This window comes from Phalacrocorax aristotelis, chromosome 12 (assembly GCF_949628215.1).
Source record: "Phalacrocorax aristotelis chromosome 12, bGulAri2.1, whole genome shotgun sequence".
Taxonomy (NCBI): Eukaryota; Metazoa; Chordata; class Aves; order Suliformes; family Phalacrocoracidae; genus Phalacrocorax; species Phalacrocorax aristotelis.
Window position 1 is genome coordinate 14,558,387 of NC_134287.1, and position 21,217 is coordinate 14,579,603.

The following is a 21,217-nucleotide window of genomic DNA, read 5'->3' on the forward strand; positions in this document are numbered from 1 at the left end:
GTTGTTCTGCTTTCCCACGTCTCATCGCTGACCAGGAATGAGAGGGGGACAGGCTGGCAGATAAGCTTATTTAAATTTATAATTCATGCCTTAATTTCTCTTGATCTAGAACAGCCTTCCCACTGCTGCTGTGGTCTAATTTCAGAAGTAATATGTAAGGCAATGGCAAAAGAAACAAGCAAACCAAACCAGAATACTTTTAAACAAAACTCCCTTTACATTGGCGTGGGTCCATTTTGTGTGAAGGATAATTTAAATTATATGTAGTATTTGTTTGCTACTGAACTAGAAAAATTAGAAGCCTTGTGACTGCCTAGGGGAAGAGAGCAAATCAATGATATAGAATAATCTGAATTCTAGTTCTTATGAGCAAAAATAGTGTGACAAGAGATATGAAGAGAGACTGACTCTTTCCCCCACCCCCAATTTTCTTTTCATCCATAAAGAATCTATTGGCATGTTGGTGATGTATGTGTGTTCTGTTCTCTTGTCTCTGGTTCATTACAGCACTGTTTTTTCTCTTGTAGGTTAACAGAACCTTCTGGGTATTTAACAGATGGACCAATAAATTATAAATATAAAACTAAATGCACATGGTTAATTGAAGGATAGTAAGTATTTATTTTCATAGCTTAAATTTTCTGACAGTTTGGTACTATGTATTCTAGCGATCTAAAGAACTCCTCAAGTAGAAACCGCATCTGGATACAATATAAACAATTTTGGGGTTTTTGTTTGTTTGCTTTTGTTTAAATGTTATAAAGATAAAAAAAAAAAAAGTAGGATTTTTCAGTATTGCTCTGAGTTGGCCAGATTCCATTCCCATTCAAATTGCTGGCAACATTTAGGCTGACGCTGGAATTTGGCCAGTGCTGTAATCTCTCAAAACCCTATGATAAATTTGTTGCCTGTTTGAGTACCTTTACATAAGTTCCAAATGTGGTTACAGAATCCTATTATTTAACTCATTATCTTATTTATCTTATTTAACTCATCAGTGATAAATCAGGAATGGCTTCAACTACAGAATGATAACTATTCTATTACATGATGCTTTAAAGTTAGTGCTTCTATAAAGCATTTTCTTTTGCATTCTAGTTTTCCTCATGTACTTAATTTTAAAATCATATTGTGCCTGCAGTTTATATACACTTTAGATGTCTCATGTCTGTTGCTAATTTTTCAGTTTATGCAGCACAGGAACACACAGATTTGCACAAAGAAATAACGAGATGTATGCACTAGTATGGCTAAATGCTAAAGGCACAGATTTGTTAAATTTCCCCCCCGGGCTATGGGTCAGGATTTTGCTGCACAAGTTAGTTAGGTCCAAGCTCTACTAATGTTCTAGAGGAAAGCGACCCCCTTCTGTATTTCCATATTGTCATAAACTTAATTACCTTAGAGATCTGCTCTGTCGATGCAGTTCAGAGTGATCTAACTGATCTAATTTTGGTCTGCTTATATGCAGATAGTAATTTAAACACAACAGCAATGAAGTTAAGGGTAGTTTGCAAAATCAAAGTAAAGGCTTGAATATCTAGGTGACTAGGCTATAGCTGAATCTTTCTGACATGGCTAGACTTCCCTTTTTACCCAAGGTAGCTCAGGAATATTTGCACTGCACTACACTATGCTAATGTGGTAACGTGCCTCAGGACCATATGCAAACTCTGCTTTGAAGTTGGTCTTCACTCCGTTCCTCTTTGCAGGACATGATAGAGTGGGTAGCTGGAGGAAACAATATGCTGTACAGTATGTGGAAGAGTTATGCAACCCAGTAACATAGTGCAAAATGTCAACACACAAGTCACATATGTATGAAATACTGTCTCTTAAAAAATGAACAAAGAGCTCTCTCCAGATGATCTCTCACAAATAAAAAAAGCATATGTCTTCCAAACTGTCAAACTGCACTCGAGCCTGTCAGCAGGGAGGCACAAAAAAAGATTGAAGTAAATCATCGGTATGTTGCATGGAATATGTTTAGGAGTCTGCTAATTTTGTCATATGAGAAAAATCCCCTTTCATAAACCTTACAGTCCCCATCTGGATCTCTACAAAACCTGGTGAAATCTGACTCCCAGGTGTCAGGTGGGGGAATGGGGGAAGAAAAAAATCAAATCTTGCACTAATGTTGCTTGCTATTTTAAATTTGTAAGGTTTTTATTTTCAATAACTAGTGTAATACTGGAGTAAGGATGTGTAGGTGATTTTTGTCTTGAAAGACTCTTTAAAACTCACAGTCCTGACTTTGTAAAGTTAAGCTAGTATATTAATATGGGATATTTTAATTGCTCTGAATTTGTGGTTCTGACTATTGATAAAACCTGTTGAACTGAAGTCTCTTGTTATCTTTAGGGATTATGAGATTTGGACTGAAGATGTTATTTTTCAAGTTTTAAGATAATTAAGATAATGTGAAATATTTGTTTGCCTTGAATTTTGTTATTTAATTCTTTGAAATGTTTAGTTAGTACTCAAAATGTTTTAATAGAGTCATGCTGGCATGATCAGTTTTGGTTTTAAATTCTTTATCTTGTGAGCTTAATACTTCTATAAATAATGTTTTACATCAATGTTGTGTTGTTTGTTTTTTTTTTTTTCTTCCCCCAGCCCAAATGCAATACTAAGATTAAGATTTAATCACTTTGCCACAGAATGTAGTTGGGACCATATGTATGTATATGATGGAGATTCCATATATGCACCTTTAATAGCTGTATTTAGGTGAGTGTATTTATTTGTCTTTTAGTTCAAACCATCCTGTATGGACACTTTTAATTTGCAAGAATTTAGTTCGGAAAAAATAACATTGGAGGCTTTAATTTGTTAAATAGCTTATTTTCTCTTGTTAATATCGCGGCAGCATGTGTGCAAAGTTATATTACAATAAATTGCAAAACACTATTTTTCTGGTTAGATGACCATAGCATAAATCCGTTATGTGGCTTGTACTTGATGCTGATATTGTATGGAGCATTAATGTTCATAAATAGGAAATCAGAAATGCCTTTTCTGGTAGGCTTCCAAGAGTGACTCCTGAGTTCTAACATGCATTGAATGTGGCACTGGCCGGTAGTGTCACTGTCTGAGCCTACTTAAGGGCGAATTGCAATATTGCACTATGTGTAAGTTATAGAAAATGGCTGCTAAACGCCTTCTGTAGTCCTGTATGAAGAAGGAAGAGACTTGTTCAGGACATTTGATACAAAAGCTATCTTAAGCACTAATCTTGTAACATGTTTCCTTAGATTGCTAAACTGGGCATTGCTGTGACTAAGTCATGGTGGGTAAAATTATCAAATTCTTCAAAGTCCTGGAGGAGACTTAGAATTTGCTATCTAATGAAATGGTGGAATCTTTCCTTTTTGTTATGTATCATTGGCTTAGGAGAATTGCTACACAACTGAATCTTTTTTCAGGTTAATATTTGTTGTCTTGAATCATAGTATTACTTTGTAGCAAGATTTAGACATAAACTTAAAATCAACAACAATAAACAATGAGCATGGCAACTAATACTGAATAAAGGCTAATTATTTGCCTTGCAAATGGCAAAGAACGATTGAGCTAAAGAATTAGGCCCATGCACTGCATTTCCTTTGTGTCCAAGAGAGCAAAATTAAGGCATGTGAATTTTAACACTTGTTTCCCCCATTCCTGAACTTTATCAAAATGTTTCTGTTGGTTTATTCCTTCCTTTCCATTAAAATTTTGGGAAACATTCCAGAAAGAATATTTTATGCAAGTGGGCTATAGTTTATTAGAAAGAAGGCACAGGATCCTAATCCTTTGAAGTCATTAAATGTTTTATCTTGGGATATCCATGGAGTGCAAAGCTATATTAAAAAAAGTCAACCACCAAACCAGAGACTGTTCATGCATATATAGACACATGCTCTGTGGGGCAGGAACTGTACTTCATTTTCCGTCATGAAATACGGACTATGCTGCTGAGGTTTAAGAAATACTAATTGCATAAATGATAGTGCTTTGTCATAAGGTCAGGCCATCCCTCTTTCCTGCCCAACTGTAACAATAACACACTTTCTCTCCTAATTCTCCTGAACTGTTACATATTGCTTGGGCTTTTTTTTTTTCTTTTTCCCTCCCCAAATTTAACACCTTGTTAAATGTGTCTAGCTATTATTCAGGAGCCTGACTTGTAGTTTGAATGGAAGGAAAAAGGAGGTTCTTCTTCCTGTGTTCTTTACTTCAAATGCCTTTCAGTTTATAGATTGGAGGGGAGGATTCCTATAACTTTTAATTTATAGTTGTGAAGTGGCGCTGTTTTATGCAGGTGATGCTTTTCCTCAATATTTTAATATATTGCTTGTTTTTCCTGCTTCAGTCTTTATTTAAAAAACTGACATCTTAACATTTTTCTGGAGTTCTAAAAGTATTTTATTTTCCATTGAAAACTACGTTTTCTTTGAAGTTACTTAATTGTCATGTATTCCAGGTTTGAAATTCTTTAAGATAAACTTCTAAAGATGCAAATATTATCTGGAAATAGAATTTGTGCTGAAAGGACGTAGCTTTTTCTTTTTTAAGTTAAGTTTTAAAAATCATACTGACAGTGCATGCACCCTCAGAATAATCTCGTGAAATTTTGCATTACTGTGTGAGGGAGGAGGTTTTTTGTTTTGTTTTCCTGGAACACCCTACCTTACCTCACAGAGGCACGGACAAATTTTATACACACTTCGTAATTTGTATTTTGAAGAGAAGTTTTAAAATGAGATTTATTATTTACTTGTCTTTATAATTAACAACCAGAATAGCTAACTCCCTCTTTCCTCCCCTCTTATTAAAAACATTGTTCTCATTTTCTTTTCCAGTGGTCTAATAGTTCCTGAGGTGCGTGGAAATGAAACTGTTCCTGAGGTAGTTACTACATCTGGCTATGCTTTGCTACACTTCTTTAGTGATGCTGCTTATAACCTAACTGGATTTAACATTTTTTACTCGTAAGTATTTTTTAATAAGTAATTACTTTGTTAATTAGCCTGTCATTTTTTCAGGAGAATGACAAACCCAGGGAACGTTTTAATCTGTTGATTTTATTAATAGCGTAAGAGTTATACTTGGCGTTATGTTTCTAAAACCAGGGAGCTGGGGATGTAATGAGTTTCATTAAGGTACTAGTTTAAAAAAAAAAAAAGAAAAAAGAAAATGAGGTGAAGTATATTGTTCTGAGTGAAGCCACATGGCTATTCCAAGAATATGTTTCTCCTATGCCATATGGAACAAGGATGTATCCCTTCCAGTATTTATCCAACATGTGTAGTTGTCATATGGAGTAGAAGGGAGATTCCCTTCTCTTGAACTAGAATCATCTGTTGCTTGATTTTTCTTGCTGAATGTACTTTTATGGCTTTTGACACCCTCACCAAAGTCCTGCTTTATTTTTGTGGCAGCCACAAGGGTTTTATTCAATTTCTTCTCTACTTTTCAGGTACTTTCCCATCCTGTTGGTCCATCTCAGTCTGCATTCTGCCTTTATAGTTCTCATCTGGACTGTCCATCTTCTAGTTTCTCTAATGGCAAAGTCTAGTCTGGCATAACTATGCTTGCTTTCCTCCAGTCTGCTTTTCTGTGTCAGCAGATTTCAAGATACAGCCTTTTCCTTCTTATGCACGAGCTGTTGATTGCAACTTCTGTCTCATTTGGGACATGCTTGTGACACATGATGTGGTGTCTCTTTATACTGGATGGTTTAGTCCAAGAGAGGATCGCTTGATCCTGTTGGACCTGTTTCTTCATGTAACAGTTTTCCCATGATGGAAGATATTCTTGTTCCTTTCTTTCAATTCTTCGAAATTCTGAAATACCGATTTTTGGGATGTGGTGGCCAGCACTGCACTTCAACAGTGGAAGTACATGTAATATTTTTTGTCACATTCTTTATTAATTTAAAATTCCTATTTGGGCTTCTGACCATAGTTTTACTCTTAGCAGAGGTCTTTAAATTGTCTATGGAAAGAGCGTTTCTGTAATTTGCAGCAGCTTGCCTGCCTTCTACTGCTGTTCAGAGATTGGGAAACCTCACTAAACATGTTGTATTGGAAATGGCAGTCTAGAAGACTGGCTATTTTTAACTTTTGTCAGTTGACATCAGTAAAATGCAATCACCTGGCAGACTTCTCTTCTGTAATTAGATACATTTTTCAGTTATCCCAGAAGCTTTTACTGCACTTCTTTTGTTTGTCTTGGGAGCAAATGGCAATATGACTTGGCATTCTTAAGACATGAGTGTATGTGCTCTGCATTCTTTTATAACTTGGTAATGTGGTGCATGCTACGTATCACTACCAATATCTTTTTTTTAAGACTTAAAATAAATTAAGAAACCTGCCAGTTTTTAATTCCATTATGTATATAACTCTTGAAGTTTTATATACTGTTCTTCTGTTTCTTCTATTGCAATGGACACGCCTAAAATTAAGTGATCCAATGGTAATTCTTTTTATGCTAAAAGTACATACCATTGCTTTTTATGATTGCATTAAGTTTTTTTCTGTCACTGATCTGTGCACTCTGCTTCTGTCACCTGCTTGCTTTCTTGGTTTGGTAGCCCAAAGCAGTTTTTTACTTCATCTTTGACTTCATCTTGATGGACCACTCGTGTTCCTTTGTTTTGGGAAAGACAGAAGCACTGCATCTGTGGCTAAAATGCCATGCCAGTTGCAAACAGAATAGTTACACCAGAACTCTCTGAGTAAATTTTGTGTTCCTTAGAGTCAGGCAACCTGCTTCCAGCTCCAGTTCTTCTCATTCTGTTTGAATCCTTAACAAACACATTGGTCTGGGATTATATCTACTTTTAAACTGGCATCTCTATTGCTGGAACAACTTAACTGTCCGCCTTCCTGCAGAACATGCTCCCTGTGAATTCGGGGGAGAGATTCCTCACAGCTGTGGTAAACAACAGTTAATGTTATCAATGGTTTTAATGCCACCTGTGTACTAGGCAAAAACCCCAGGATATTTGCAGTGCAGAGGTGGATATTTTTTTTTCGGTACTGTAACAGAATCAGTCCTCGGAGGTGTGACTCTTTAGGGAAAACATGTTTCCTGACTGTCCTCGACAGCTACATTTGGCCAAAGGCCCTAACTTTTTCAGTTCTTTCTTCCTTTGGCAAGAGCAAGTAGTAACAGTTTTTATTTTGAGTTTCAACCCAACCCTTTGTGAGACATCAGAAAAGGTTTCAAATCCTTTTTGGACTTCAGGCACATACTACCTGAGATCCATTATTCTGTTTATGGAAACTGTTGGACACACGTACTTCAATGTACTTGTCTCAAAGGAATTGCCTGCATTTCTGGAACCAGTTTGCATAGTTTTGCAGTCCAGTTGCCTGTGATCTCAGTGTTTAGTAGGGTGTATCACAGAAATGCTAAATTCAAAACAGTCACAGACTTCTTCCAGCCTAATCTTTCCTCTTTTTGCATCTCTGGCTGCTGAGTTAAGGAGGCAAGGTTAAGGTGGCTCTGTTGTTAAGGTGTCAGAGGATGAAGTGCTGCCTGTATATAGTTTTAGGTTATTAGTCATCTTGTATTTTTCCTTGCTTGGTTTTTCCAATCTTTCCCCTTGGATGTTAGACATACTCTTTTTGAACATGGACCAAAGCTGCTCAGGAAAGCCCTTTGACTGTGGGGTGGAGAGTTTAAGGGTTACTGCTCACAGTCACTTCCATCGTGGATGCTCCTAGAGATAATGAGCATTTGAAGGGACTGACTAGAGTGCTTATACTGGAATGTAGGGAAAAACAGATGTTGATCTGTCCAGACAGGGCCTATGCTTCTGCTTAATGGCAATACTTCTGGTAAACTACAAGATGTTTGGGATCCTGACTGTATCACAGGCTTTGTCTGTAAGGTCACTTCAGCTCACTTACCTGTAAAATCATAATTAAACTTGTGTTTTATCAGTACATGGAAATTTTTTTTGGGAAAAAAAAAAAAAAGTACTTTAACAAATGCTTTTGGAATACTGTTAGATAAAACCATTGTCAACAACTCTTGGCTTGTCATTTCCCTTATTTTACATATTTTTTCAGAATTAATTCTTGTCCTAATAACTGCTCAGAACATGGGAAGTGTACAACCAGTGTGTCCGTACCAAGCCGGGTGTACTGTGAGTGTGACAAGTATTGGAAAGGAGAAGCCTGTGATATTCCATATTGTAAAGCGAACTGTGGCAGTCCAGATCACGGGTACTGTGATTTGACAGGCGAGAAGCTGTGTGTTTGCAATGATAGCTGGCAAGGTAAGGTTTTGTTATTTGGAATCAAGTTCATCTTTAAAAAAGAACTGCTTTTAATGCATCCTAGCTGGTATGCAAATTAGCATCTTTAAAGAATAAGCATGAATGAAAAAATTATTTCTGGAGTAAATTTTCCGGTGGACCTAGATGTGTGTACTTCAATGACATAAAATGCTCACAGCTTTGATATTTTCTGTCTGAGGATACTGCAGGAATATCCGGCCTAAACTTTCTTGCGGTGGGCATTCTTCTTTTTTGGGTCATTAATTTGAAAAAATATTGGCAGTAGTTACTCAAGAGTTGTGAGCACTTCTGGAGACCAAGTTCCTCCATAGCCTGATTTCCTATTCTGTTAGTTTTTTAAATGTCTAGATAGATTTTATTTTCTGCCCCCCCCCCGCCCATAATGTCACATCATCACATCATAGCTTTAGTGCTTCATGAATAAGTATTAATTGTCTGGTTTTTAGGTATGTGTTATTTGTATAGTCTCTTGGTGAAAAAGGAAGGTAAGCTGCTTTCTTGTGATGGTACAAGAATGTATATGTGGACACGTACTGTGGAGTAATGGATGTACTGTAAGCACATGCTGTAGTTTTACTCCCAGTACGATAAATAATTTTTTCTTATTAAAGGTTAATTATTTAAGATCCTGAATGTTTAATTCACTTACTATAATTATACTAGACGTTTGTGAATTTTTTCTTTTTATCCTTTTCCATTCCTATTAAAAGTCTCAATTGGATTAGCTTGCTATGCATTGAAATTGCCATTCTTCTCTTGAAAGAAATATTAAAATATCTCCAGATTACTTAGCTGATATGCCATTTATGCATATCACATTACCTTCTGTCTCTACTTTGGTTTTATTGCTGTTTCTTTTTGCATGTCAGAGGAAATGACTTTTTTACTCCTATTAGTTGTTGCACCTATTAGGGAAAGAGATCGTGAGATTTGATAAATTTCTCTTCTTAATAATTAATGGAGTTTTTCATTAAGAGGCAGTCAGTGCACCCACAGAAAGGAAGTAGGTTAGCAATATGGTCATTGAATGGAAACAGTGCAGACTTGTTACTGAGTCCTTCAGAACCTTTCGTGATTGTAGTGCACAAAAAAAGATCCTGAAAGCTTAATCTCTGTAAGGAAGTTGTGAATAGAACTTGCAGCAAGAATAACACCCGTTTATCTGTGCATTGGTTCCTTGCAATTTCAGATCGCTGCGTACAAAATGGGGAAAAATCCCAGATCTTTGGAAAGACTTTTTAGGCTACCTCTTAATTTACAGTGCTATAATCTTCATTAGAAGTTTTTAGCATGAAATAAAATTCTAACTTTCACTCTTAGTACCTTCTTTTCATCTAACATTTCTGTGCATCTAGCTTCCTATTCTTTCCTACAGTGAGTAGGATTATATAGAGATAACTTGCTTAGTTGTTCCTTGGATTCTCACCAAACCTACATAGTTTTCAATTATTTCTTTGATTCTGTGCCAGATGAGCTGGCTTGCATACATAATTGGTTTTCCTTATTAAGTTCAGTATTCTTTTGTACTTTCCTTAAGCTATTTGGGAGACTACTTGCTTCTCTGTTATATTTATTTATTTATTTGCATCTATAAACTCTCTTTGTAGTTTCTACACTGACGTTATCTTTTGTGTAGGTTATTTGCAATGCAGAACCATAAATATTTCTACTCATCTTACTGATTTTGTTGTCTGTCAAGTTTTTCTTGTGTTTGGTAATTGAAAACAACTGGCTAAAGTAGGGTCTTGATTCCTGGCTTTGAAGAGAATTTTATGGGGGTTTTTTGCTTTTGTTTCCCACATTTTGGTGGGTTTTTTTGGAGTATGTTTATTCCCTATATTAAAAAATTCATTGGACTGCATCGAGTTGTGCAAGAAAATCCATGGGTTCTTTCTTTTACAATAGTGACATCGTGTGGACACCGTGGAAGGAGCACCTTGAAGAAAATTTCACATTTAAAACAAGTATTCTGAGAAAAGAGAACACTTTATTCTTTGGGATAATTGTTTTGAGTAAAAGTAGGCTCCTTTCATTATTAGGTACATTTTGTGAATGTACCTAATGTTTGCAGTTAGCTATGACGATAAAAAAATTTAGGCTTGGAAAGCAAATTATTTAACCAAAATGCTATTAGTGTCTAATAATGTTAAATGTTTCTGACATGGTTGGTCTCAGAAGCACATAGAGTATTTATTTTAAATTAACCGGATTTCAAGTATCCAGGAGGCTGAGGTGTTTCCTGAAGAGTGATTCCTTCTATGAGTACTACATCATATTATGCTGTCCCATTATTGCCTAATCTATATTAAAAGCAGGATGTGTTGATGCCTGCTGATACGGGCTGTGGATGTAATTCAGGGAGGAAAATAAGATGTCTCTAGAACCACTGACTTGCTATCTTTTTCTTTGCTAGGCACAGAGAAAAAATAAATGGAGACTTGGCTGAGATAGAAGTGGTGGTTCTTGCAATATTTGACCTGTTTAAGAAGTTGAAAAGATAGTTTACACAAAGACATTACCCTTTGCCGAATATGTGTTTAACAGCAAATTCTCTTTGATATGAGGAATGCTGTGTCCTGGAATGTCTTAGGCTGTTAGTGAGCAGAGGAGATTTCAAAACAGTTAAGTTCTGTAATGGGGTTAAAAATTCAGGATGATTGGAAGGGTTGCAGATATTTCCACATTTTTATAAGTGTTAAATGGGCAATCTTCGGACATGCTGAAAATATTGCTGACTACTAAGAATGTGTTATATGCTTTTTGAAGGTAACATTATAGGTCTTGTTGATAGGGGTGTTCTTTGATTTCTTCAAGAAACTTGGTTTAATATCATGTAAAGGAAATAACTAGCCTGCCACATTAAATAGGTTAAACTGCTTTACAGAGGGAATTAAAAACATAGCTTCTTGTAAAATACGCAGTAGTCAAGTAATTAATTGGAGAATTTTCCAGCAACCATTTTTTTTGTCTGGTAAACAACATTTTTATAGAAGATCTCAATTATTATATATATTTTTTCCTGATAAAATTTTCAGGTAAGTTAATAAGATTCATGGTGTGGTAAATAAAGGAAGGAAGCTTCATTTTAAAGAGCTGTAAATCATCCAGTCCAAAGTCATAATTTAGAAAATTGTTTTAATATCACTTAATGTAAAATGATCCAGGAACAAAGACACAGGCTGCATTGGCAAATGAAAAGCTGTCTTAGAAAGAGATTGTTAAAAGACTTGGAAATCACTATAGGTGATAATTTTCACATGAGGAATTTTGAGTAGAGAGCACATGACCCTTTTGCTGAGATAGGCATTTCGGAGATAACATTGGATTATAGTGCCCAGTTTGGGGATCGGCACTTTAGGGAGGAGTGTGAATACTAGCGAGAACTCATGCCACAAAATGGATATGCTTACTAGCAAACAGTCATGAGGAGAAGATCTAGGAGTTAGCGGTGACTCTAACACTAAGTGGGAGTCCTCGCGGAGAGCTCCTGCACAGACATGACATCTCCCTGATCCAGGGTGATGTGGGGATGCTCTTGGGGCTGGTACCTTTCACACTGCATGCAGAAAGGAAAACAGAGTTGAAGACTCTATTGAATTTAAGAGAAACTTTATTGGTACTTTACTCATTGAACATCAGTACTACAAGTGAAAAGGGGATCTAATAGGGAGGAATTACAGAGTGTGTTTATGTTAGTCTTTAAGAGGATCGGTAGGGTGCCTTCAAAGCATATCTGATCTTCCATGTGTACTGTGTTTTGGCTTGCATTGTGAGGTGGTTTGAAAACACAGGAACTGCATTCCTTTTAGATGAAACTACACCAGAAGATGAGCTCCAGGGCTGCACATAATGCGCACCAGCCACAAACAGGCACTCAGTCCTAGGGATCAGATCTAGTCCAAAGTTAAAACACCAATAAAAATTCTGGGATGTGTATCATCAGTTGTTTCTCCCTACAGATCTGCTCCTAGCAGATAGAGATGTAGCAGAAGAACATATTCTGAAACTAAACTAATTAACTTTGAAATAAGTCTATTAGGAATTCAGGCAGCTTGGATTTTATAACATCTCTCTGGGAAAAAAAAGCCTTTATGTAAGGAGAAATGTAAACAATGAAAGTGTAAAAGGAGTGCTATGACAGCTGCACTGTAAAGGTCAGTATTTTGTCTTGCTCATTAGTATGGTGTTTATTCTAACAGCATCTTGAGTATGGCCAGAATTACTATGTCAACGTGTGTCTGTACTTGACTTAGATTATCCTGAAAGGACTAACCAGAGTTGTGTTTGTTCTGACTGCCTCAGTGGAAGACTTTGAGGTCATACTCTCTTGTTTGGCCTGCCTTATTCCTCAACGCTGAGATTTAGCAAAGCTGTGCTTGGGCGGTGGTGTTTGATTGAAACCGATGGAGGAGAGGTTTGAGATGTGAGCTCAGGCAGTGGCAGTTGAAATGCAGCGCTGGAAGAAGCTCGTGCCAAATGCTGAGAGGTTTGAAATCTGAGATTTTTGCCTATTGTGCCTGGATGTTTTTGAACAGAAAGCACACAAGTAAGTATTTTCAGAGAAGAGGACCTATGATGTAACGTTTGCATTGGGCAAACCTGGTTTTGGAAGGAAAAAAAAAAAAATAGAGGCAGGTGTTTTACCACTGTTCTACCCTGTGATAATCCCCTCTTTGTCCAGATTTCACTTTTCAGGTTTTCTCCTGGCCAAGTATCAATTCAGTCATAAGAAACTGAAGTTTTAGAGTCTGGGAAATATCCTGTTAAATATTTGTGCATTAATACTATATATGCACATAAAAACACAAACTGAAGGAATCCTTTTGTCCCTCAATTTTAAGTTAAAATCCAGTTTCTGCATTCTGTATTTGTAAATTTCATTATCTGTGTCATAGAAATTAGATTTAAGGGAATTTTGAATGTATGGAATTCGTAGGTAGGAATTGACTTAGCATGAATGATTATTTCATATATACTGGAAACATGTTATTAGTTTTATGTTCAGACTGAATTTAATAGTGTGTCAAGCATCTTTGGAGGACTTTGTCCAATTTGTAAACAAAATATAGCTATCATAATTAGAAATGTAGTGTCTGAAAATTCTGTGTCCTTATTGCAAAAGAAAGAACATCCTAGTTAAATGAAGAGCCAACTTCAGTTTTAAATACCTTTGTGACGTCATCTGATTAGTGAAAGCAGGTTTAGTACAATTAATTGGTTTCATTTTGATAAATGGTTGGCTGCATTAAAATGGTTGATAATGCTCTGTATGTGCAGTTAGGCTGAGATTTAGGGAGTCCTCTACTATTCATGAGTTAATGAAAAATCTAATCCATTTAAAATAAATATATGACCTTCTAAATATTTATTTAAAATTTATGCACATAAATGTAGCGAGGTAGAACATGCAAACACTTGATTAAACCAATGAACAAACGCAATACTATATCCTGAACACAAGAAGGGGATAGATAGTGCTGATCTCCTTGATAACGAGCTAAATTTAGTTTCTTCACTTATCTGTAGCACCCTTAAGAATAGGAAGAAAGTGATTCAGGCAGCTCAGAACTTGTTAGCACGGTTTTGGCAGTGTGTAAAGATCTAGGCCATAATTTGGGGAAAGAAAGAAATAAACATGGTGTGATTGAATAGTGACACAGTTGAAATGTGGATTTATCAATGTAGTTCATACTGAAATGATTTCCAAGATAATTGACAAGAAAAAGCAATATATTTTTCGTGAACCTCAGCATTTGATGATAGCAAAGCACTGAAACTGAAGAAGTCAGGGAATACCTCAGGGAACAGTAAGGGGAACACAGCTTGTTTATGTGAAATGTGAGTGGGTGTGCTGAACTAGGAACTTAGGATGGGAAGATCAGTACTACTTAAAGACTGATCTTGGGACTGGTCTCAGGACTGATCTCATTACATAAGTTTTATAATTTACTCATAAGACTGCTAATGAAATCTGGTAATATAAATGTGGGAGTTTCTTTAAATATGAAGAAGGACCAGAATATCCTGCAAAAAAGGGCTAGAGTTATGTGTAGGATGCAACTACTTCAGTATAAATTGTAAATCCATACATTTAGGAACTAAGAGTAAGAATTTGTTTTATAATCCTCGATTGAAGTGTGGAAGGTGACATGAGATAAAACTTTCTTGTTTATCTCAATTAGAATATGAACTAAATATTCTTAATTTTATATTCTCTAGGAAATATAGGCTGTAAAATGACAAGTGCACTTGCAGGATGATCAGTCACCGAACCTACAGTTAAATAATGAAAACATTAGTACCATGTTTCATTTTTGTTACTACACTTTAATGAATACAAATTGAAACAGGCTCAGAGGGAGAACCATTAGAATGATCAGGGCTATGGAAGAGAATGGCTTGTTTAAACTGGCAAAATGGAGACTGGGAGGGAATAGTAATGCTGTTTATAAACGTGTGGGGTGTATAGACTTCAAAGACAGGCCAGCTGTTTAAGTCCAGTGGTATCAACACTTGTAGAAGAATAATTGGGGCAAACTGTCCATCAATACATCTAGTTTGAAAATTGGAAGCAGGCTTTTGACTGTTAGAGCTGTGAAATTTTCTAGAAATTGTTAGCAAAGATATTAGAGCTTGGTATCCTGCTGGCATTAGCATAGAGTCTCAAAATCTCTAATCTAATGGGTACTGTCAGCTACTGCAAATCTGAAAAGTCCCTGTTTCTTTTAGTAAGCAAGAAGCAAAAACATTTTTTTGTTTAATATTAAGATGACAAATTTTATGCAGAGAGTTAACGAAGAGCATACTCCTGCTCAGTCACGAAAGACTAGGAAGGCTTTTCATACAATGTGCTTTTAGTAAAGACTGTGTGGTGTCAGGCCTTATTCTTCTGTACCAACCTAGCTGATCTTGAGTCTGAGACCTGAAATCAGTTAAAGGGTGCTGCTGAGGCAGGCAGTGCAGCCCTTTTGGCTTGCCTGCTCAGACTTACCCTGCAGATCCGCCAAGGCCAGATTGCCCTTGGATGATCCACTCTTCCTGGCTGAGGAAAGGAATGGGACTGAATAATAGCAACCAGATGGCATTTCAAGAACTGCATCAGCCTCTGTGCGTTAGCATTTCTGAGTATTTCATTCATGGAGGAGGCTGAGTCCTGGCACAGCTTGCTACCATGCTGCTTTAGCTGGAGACCTATCCAGGATCTTTCTGCCTACCATTAAGTCTCATTTGGAGCAAGACTATTTGCAGGATGGGGGAAATAATTGCATCCTGCTGTGCAGCGGCAGTGTTGGAATACGTGAATGCACCTACTATTAGAGTGCTGGTGAGCCATTCTTTAACGACATTTATCTTTCCATTTACACAGCAGCTTTGTATTTTTATGCAGTTACTGTCTCATCACTTTCCTGTAAGAAAGTTGATTTACTGCTTTGTAAAACTTCCAATACAATTTTTATTGAAATTATATTCAGATATATCTCTCTCCTCAAAAATATTTTTCATAATCTCAAATTCATTATCATATGAAGATTTTATTGGGTACTTGAGAGTAGTAATGTTGAGTTAGTATTTGTGGTGGTTGAAAAATTCTGTTAAAGCAATAATTTTCAACTCAAATGATCAGATGTCAAATAAACACGAAATAAATAGCAACAAATACTTTAAATAATTTTATTGGATTGTATGAAAAACAGGGCTGTGACATTTATATTCAACTCATCAATATTTTTTTTTTTTTCCTGTGATCCCAAAGGAAAAGATTAGGGTTGAAGACAGTAGATGGTGTTTTCTCATTAGGTGGAAATTGATCTTATGACTTGAACTACTAGAACAGACCGTTACTTTTGCAGTTCATGAGACTCCTCAATAAATAGAAATTAGATTCATTCTCTTGTGTTGTGTGGGTAAAAAGCTTTTTAAACCTATAGAATTTTTCCTACCTTCGAGGATAACGTAATTGACTTCCAATTCAGGTTTATAAAGTTGTTTGCTGTTTTTAAAGCTTTTATTTTTATTTCCCCCAGTGGATTGAGTGACACATTAAGAAGATTAGAAAGAAATCAAATTTTAAATAAATGGAGAATAAAATCATATTTGCATAAAAAATAATAAAACATATTTTTCATTATCTTTGTTCTGTAGCTGTAGTGGTCTCTGCACAAAAGGCATGTATTTAGTGAATGATGTTTCTGAAGAGAAAATGTATTTATGCTGTAATAATGGTGATGTTTCATGGTGTATGTATTTAAGTAGGAAAATCTGTAAATGATTTTTTTAAGTCCTGCACTTACCTTACCTTTATAAGGCAATAACCACATAAAAGCATTAGCTCTTTAAATGATATTTCAGTGGAAGTCAATATTATTCTATTGCTCTGGGTGTTTTCAACTATATATCCCATTTTTGTACTGATTGAGACATACTGTGATAACTCCATTAATGTTTTACACTTTCACTGCAGAGGCAGTCCTGGCCACGTGGTCTCGGTTGTGTTGGCACCACCATGTGTATGTGGGCAAGGTGAAACCTATAAGGGAATACATCCAGATCAAAAGCTAGCCTAGCTAAAAATAAAAGCCAGTATTAACCTGGGTGCATTCCCTCATCTGGTTCATGGTGCAGCCATGTGAAAACTGGTACCAGTAGTGATGATAGCTGAAGAGTAAGGAGTGAGGGGAGGCCAGGGGTGCCTCTCCTGGTAGCAGTGTCAACTGATGTCACTTCAGTGCATGTGTGATTCATGCACAGTGTTGATTGATGTGTTCTTTGAAGAAAACCTGCTGCTTTCAAGCTCCTGAGTTCAGGTGTGTCTCCTTAGAATATGTCCTTCCTCCATGCCAGAACAAGACCTGGGTACATGGTGTTTCTGTCTCACCTTTCCTGTTGTACAGTGTAGACCAGCAATGAAGCACTGAGGCTGTAAGAAAGTTACCCGCGACATTCTTTGTCATGGATCTGTTTAACAGTGTTATTAAGATTTTTTGCATTGTTAACTTCGTATAAAAAGTTTTTGCTTGTCCTCATTTTTAATACAATCATCTACATATATTTTGGATTTGCTATATGAATTCTTGCACTTCCCTGTCTCCAGAAATGAAAATCTCAAATCAACTGTCATCGAGTAGTTTGTGTGGTTTATTCACTATTTGCCACTAGGGGACACTGTTGACCACTACATCACTGTGCAAGAATGGTAGCTGTAATAAAAGGCATAAATGTGTTTTTATTTCCTGACTGGAGGCACCCTTTTCGTAACTCTAAGCTCTTCCCTGATCAAAGAATACTTAGTCAATTGTTTAATTTTAATCTAAAAGTGCTTAAAAGTGTGTTTCTTGCAGTTATTTACCAAATCAGAATCTTGCAGAGGTTACAATTCTAGTGTAGTATCTATTATTAATGCTTAAGAAATAATATACTGAATTGTTCATACTCTCCTTAGACCTCATTCAAATACCATTAATCTTTTCTGGGTAAAAGGTATAATGAGCAATGGGAATCGAGTGTCTTCATCATTTAACGAATGGAGGGCAATTTGGACACAAGTGGCCATCATTCTTCTGTAGACTACTAGGAAGAGTTGACAGCTGGTTAGGTACAGATTATTTCCCTGCTCATTGTGCATAAGAAGTAGTTGTAACTAGTTGCCCCCAAAAATGATAATACACATTGGAAAAAAGTAATCTTCCCGCCCCTCGAAGGATAATATCTTTCAAAATTATGAACTTGATGTAAATTACTTAATTAGTTTATTTAGTAAACTTCAGCAGCTCTGTCTTCTAAATGCTTGTCCCGTCTCTCCTTGACTCAGTGTAAACTTTGCATGCAGAGCATCATTTGTTGGGGTTCCTTGCCAAAGAGGTGTGATACTTTTTGCGTGGAGAACTGTCTCCTCTTGTTTATTTTGAACATGACTTCTTCAAGCTGCGTTTGATAAATCTTAGTTCTTATATTCACAGAGATTGTAGACTCTTCATATCCACCTTATTTACTTATCACTTATTTTATAGACAGTCATCATTCACTTCCAAATTTTCTTTTTTTTCCAACTGAAAAAGTCCTAGCCAACTTAATATTTCTAGTTGCAGAAGCCATTCTATTCCTTTGAACATTATTACTCTCCAGTGAACAGCCTCCAGCTCTATTCTGTCTCCTTTTTGAGTAGGACACACAGTTTTCTAAGTGTAGGCAAACTGCTGATTTATACTGTGGGGTAACAGCGCGCTCTGTTCCTAACATATTTGCCTTTTTTGACCGTTGCTGAGTGTTGAGGTGATATTTTAATGTTATCTTAAGATGATACTTTATGACTGACTAGTCATGGTTAGCTAAGAGACTATTTTCTTTTTATTTAAACTAGAACATAGCTTACATAGTTTTAAATTTATCAACAATGAATTCCATGTGTAATTTTATAGCTCGGTCACACAGACAAGAGTTTGTTCTTCAAACCTGATCTTACTCTTTTTGCCCTCCAGTAATTGCCTTCATCAGCAAACTTTCTTCACTGCTCATCCCCTTCCAGGATCATTGATGTGTATGTTGAATACCTTGGGTACCAGCAGAAATCCTTGTGGGACTCCACGGGTCACCTCCCTCCCTTTAAGAAGTGGCCATTTACTCCGGTCTACTATTTCTTACTATTTCTTATTATATCTTAGTCAATTCTGTAGTCATTCAAAGGCCTTCATTCTCTGGCTACAACAGTCAAATCTCCTTAAAAGTCTTTGGTGAGGAATTTTGTTCAAAGCCTTGAAAACCCATGTCAGTGTATCAATTGGATCACCTCATCTTCAAAGAACTTTAGGCAGTTTGGAAGACAGGCCTTCTCTTTATGAAAGCTATACTGATTTTTGAGAGTAAATGGTGTAGATAGCAATTACCTATCTATTGACTAATTCTGTCCATTCTTATAGCTTCTGCTGATTTGTCTGGTAGAAGCAGGAGTATTAGCAGGCTAGTAATTTCCCAGATCTTCCCTGGAACCTTTTAAAATAATTGATGTAATATGTGACATTTGGGATGCAGAGTAGGTTTCCCCCCACCCCCCTGTGTTTGCTTTTTGCTTTTTCTGAGGGTGGTAATTTTTATTTATCTATTTATTTATTTATTGAGCATGTTATAATTCCATTTCCAAAGGAGGTTATGCCCAGTCTAACTTCAACAGCTCTGTTTTTTTTCTTGTAATGTCCAGTAGCTGGAGGGAAGGATTTGCCCCACTTAAGGCTGAGAGGGACGTAATGTTGCTTATAGTATCAGTATCAAATTACAGAAATAATTTGGCTGTTGTACAATATCTGTGTGCCACCACTGATGATAAAAATTTCAGTTCCATTATTGATAATGCTTAAAGTGGAACATATTGGTGTCTGAAAAATTCAGTGCTCCCTATCTAGAAATAAAGCCAGTCAGTATGATGTACAGTCACTGACAAGAGGCAAATAGTGCATGTGCTGTTTGGTGGTTTGTTTGTTTTGGTTTGGTGGTTTGTATGTTTGTTTTAGTTTGTGGTTTTCTTTTTTTTTTTTTTTTTTTTGTTTAAGCAAAGTCCTGAATATATCCAGGTTTTAAATAACAAGGTTTTGAAGTTCTTCCAACTTCTAGAACATAAAGTAATGATGAAGAGATCACATTTTGGTTATTGCAGAACAAATGAAAATGAAATATTTCTGCTATTCATGATTGTAAGCAAAATGCATTATTTGTAAGTTATATTATTATTTTTCTTATTTAGCAAAAAATGGCTAAAATATATTCTGAAATAATACATAACTGTGAGTTTTGTTAGTTTTGTAGAACAATCTACAGAATTTTATAAAAATTAAATATTCAAATAATTTTTTTTGTAAAGTACTCTTGAAAGGCAATGCAGAATGGAATTGGCAAAGGGCAAATTTTGATTCCTGATATTTAATATAATATAATCTATATTGTAACTTAATTTACTGTAATGTCATTTGCTTTGATATAATCTTACTCTGGTTGGTTCAAGTGCTGTATAGCTTTTCCCCAGAGGTAACATACAGTGTGTACTGTGCTACACATTTTAGACCTATATGACAGCTAAAAATATGATGCATCACGCCTTTCAATTCATGACTTGTACAGTATGTTTTCTGAGAAGAATGCAGAAATGTATCATTATTTGAGCTAATCTAAACCCTTCAATTTGACTGACGTCCCTTTTCGTCAAGATTTTTCGTTGAGCATCTGTTAAACATAAAAGTGTATACTGTATTTTATCAGAATGAGCAATCCTGATGTCTGTAATTAAGCCTGCCCTGTCTCTGCTTTATTGGCTTTAACGTCCCTGTCTAACAGATTGTCAAATTGCACATTTGTTTACCAAACAGGTCCAGATTGTTCTTTAAACGTCCCTTCCACTGAGTCTTACTGGATTCTTCCAAACGTAAAGCCGTTCAGCCCTTCTGTAGGCCGGGCTTCCCATAAGGCAGTCCTCCACGGGAAATTTATGTGGGTGATTGGTGGATACACCTTTAACTACAGTTCATTCCAAATGGTGTTGAAGTAAGTGATTTCTCCTTTGTCATACCCCTTCTGATGTGGCTTTGGGAAAAGTGATCTTAGTAGGGAGGTAGCTTCCATCCTGCAATTTAACTGAAAGTTTTATATGCTTTTAGATTCTTTAACGGTGTTACTTTCTGCTTGTAATTTTCTTATGATTAAAAAAAAAGGAAATATGGGTAATATCGATCTATATGTGATACTAACGTGTAATTTCTTCAGTTCTGTGAAAACTGTTGCTATACTTTGCTTCAAAGCATAAAAATGTTTGTAGTGATAAACCAGTAAAAGAAATCCATGTACTGATATTTTCAGATAGTTCATCTAGAATGTTATTAGCATTATTGAAGTGAACTTATTCTAGGAGACTTGTATTTAATGCATACCCTCAGCCTGTTG

At 36.1% G+C, this 21,217-nt stretch overlaps 1 protein-coding gene across 3 annotated transcripts in view; it reads left to right on the forward strand.

Moving 5' to 3' along the window:
• ATRNL1 (attractin like 1) overlaps positions 1 to 21,217 on the forward strand; it is a 522,986-nt gene that overhangs the window by 41,080 nt on the left and 460,689 nt on the right. For all 3 annotated transcript variants that reach the window (XM_075107503.1, XM_075107501.1, XM_075107502.1), the window contains exons 2-6: positions 528 to 611; positions 2,617 to 2,730; positions 4,845 to 4,973; positions 8,067 to 8,275; positions 20,647 to 20,821. In XM_075107503.1, the coding sequence (XP_074963604.1) occupies positions 528 to 611; positions 2,617 to 2,730; positions 4,845 to 4,973; positions 8,067 to 8,275; positions 20,647 to 20,821 (711 nt within the window). The remainder of the gene's footprint in view (positions 1 to 527; positions 612 to 2,616; positions 2,731 to 4,844; positions 4,974 to 8,066; positions 8,276 to 20,646; positions 20,822 to 21,217) is intronic.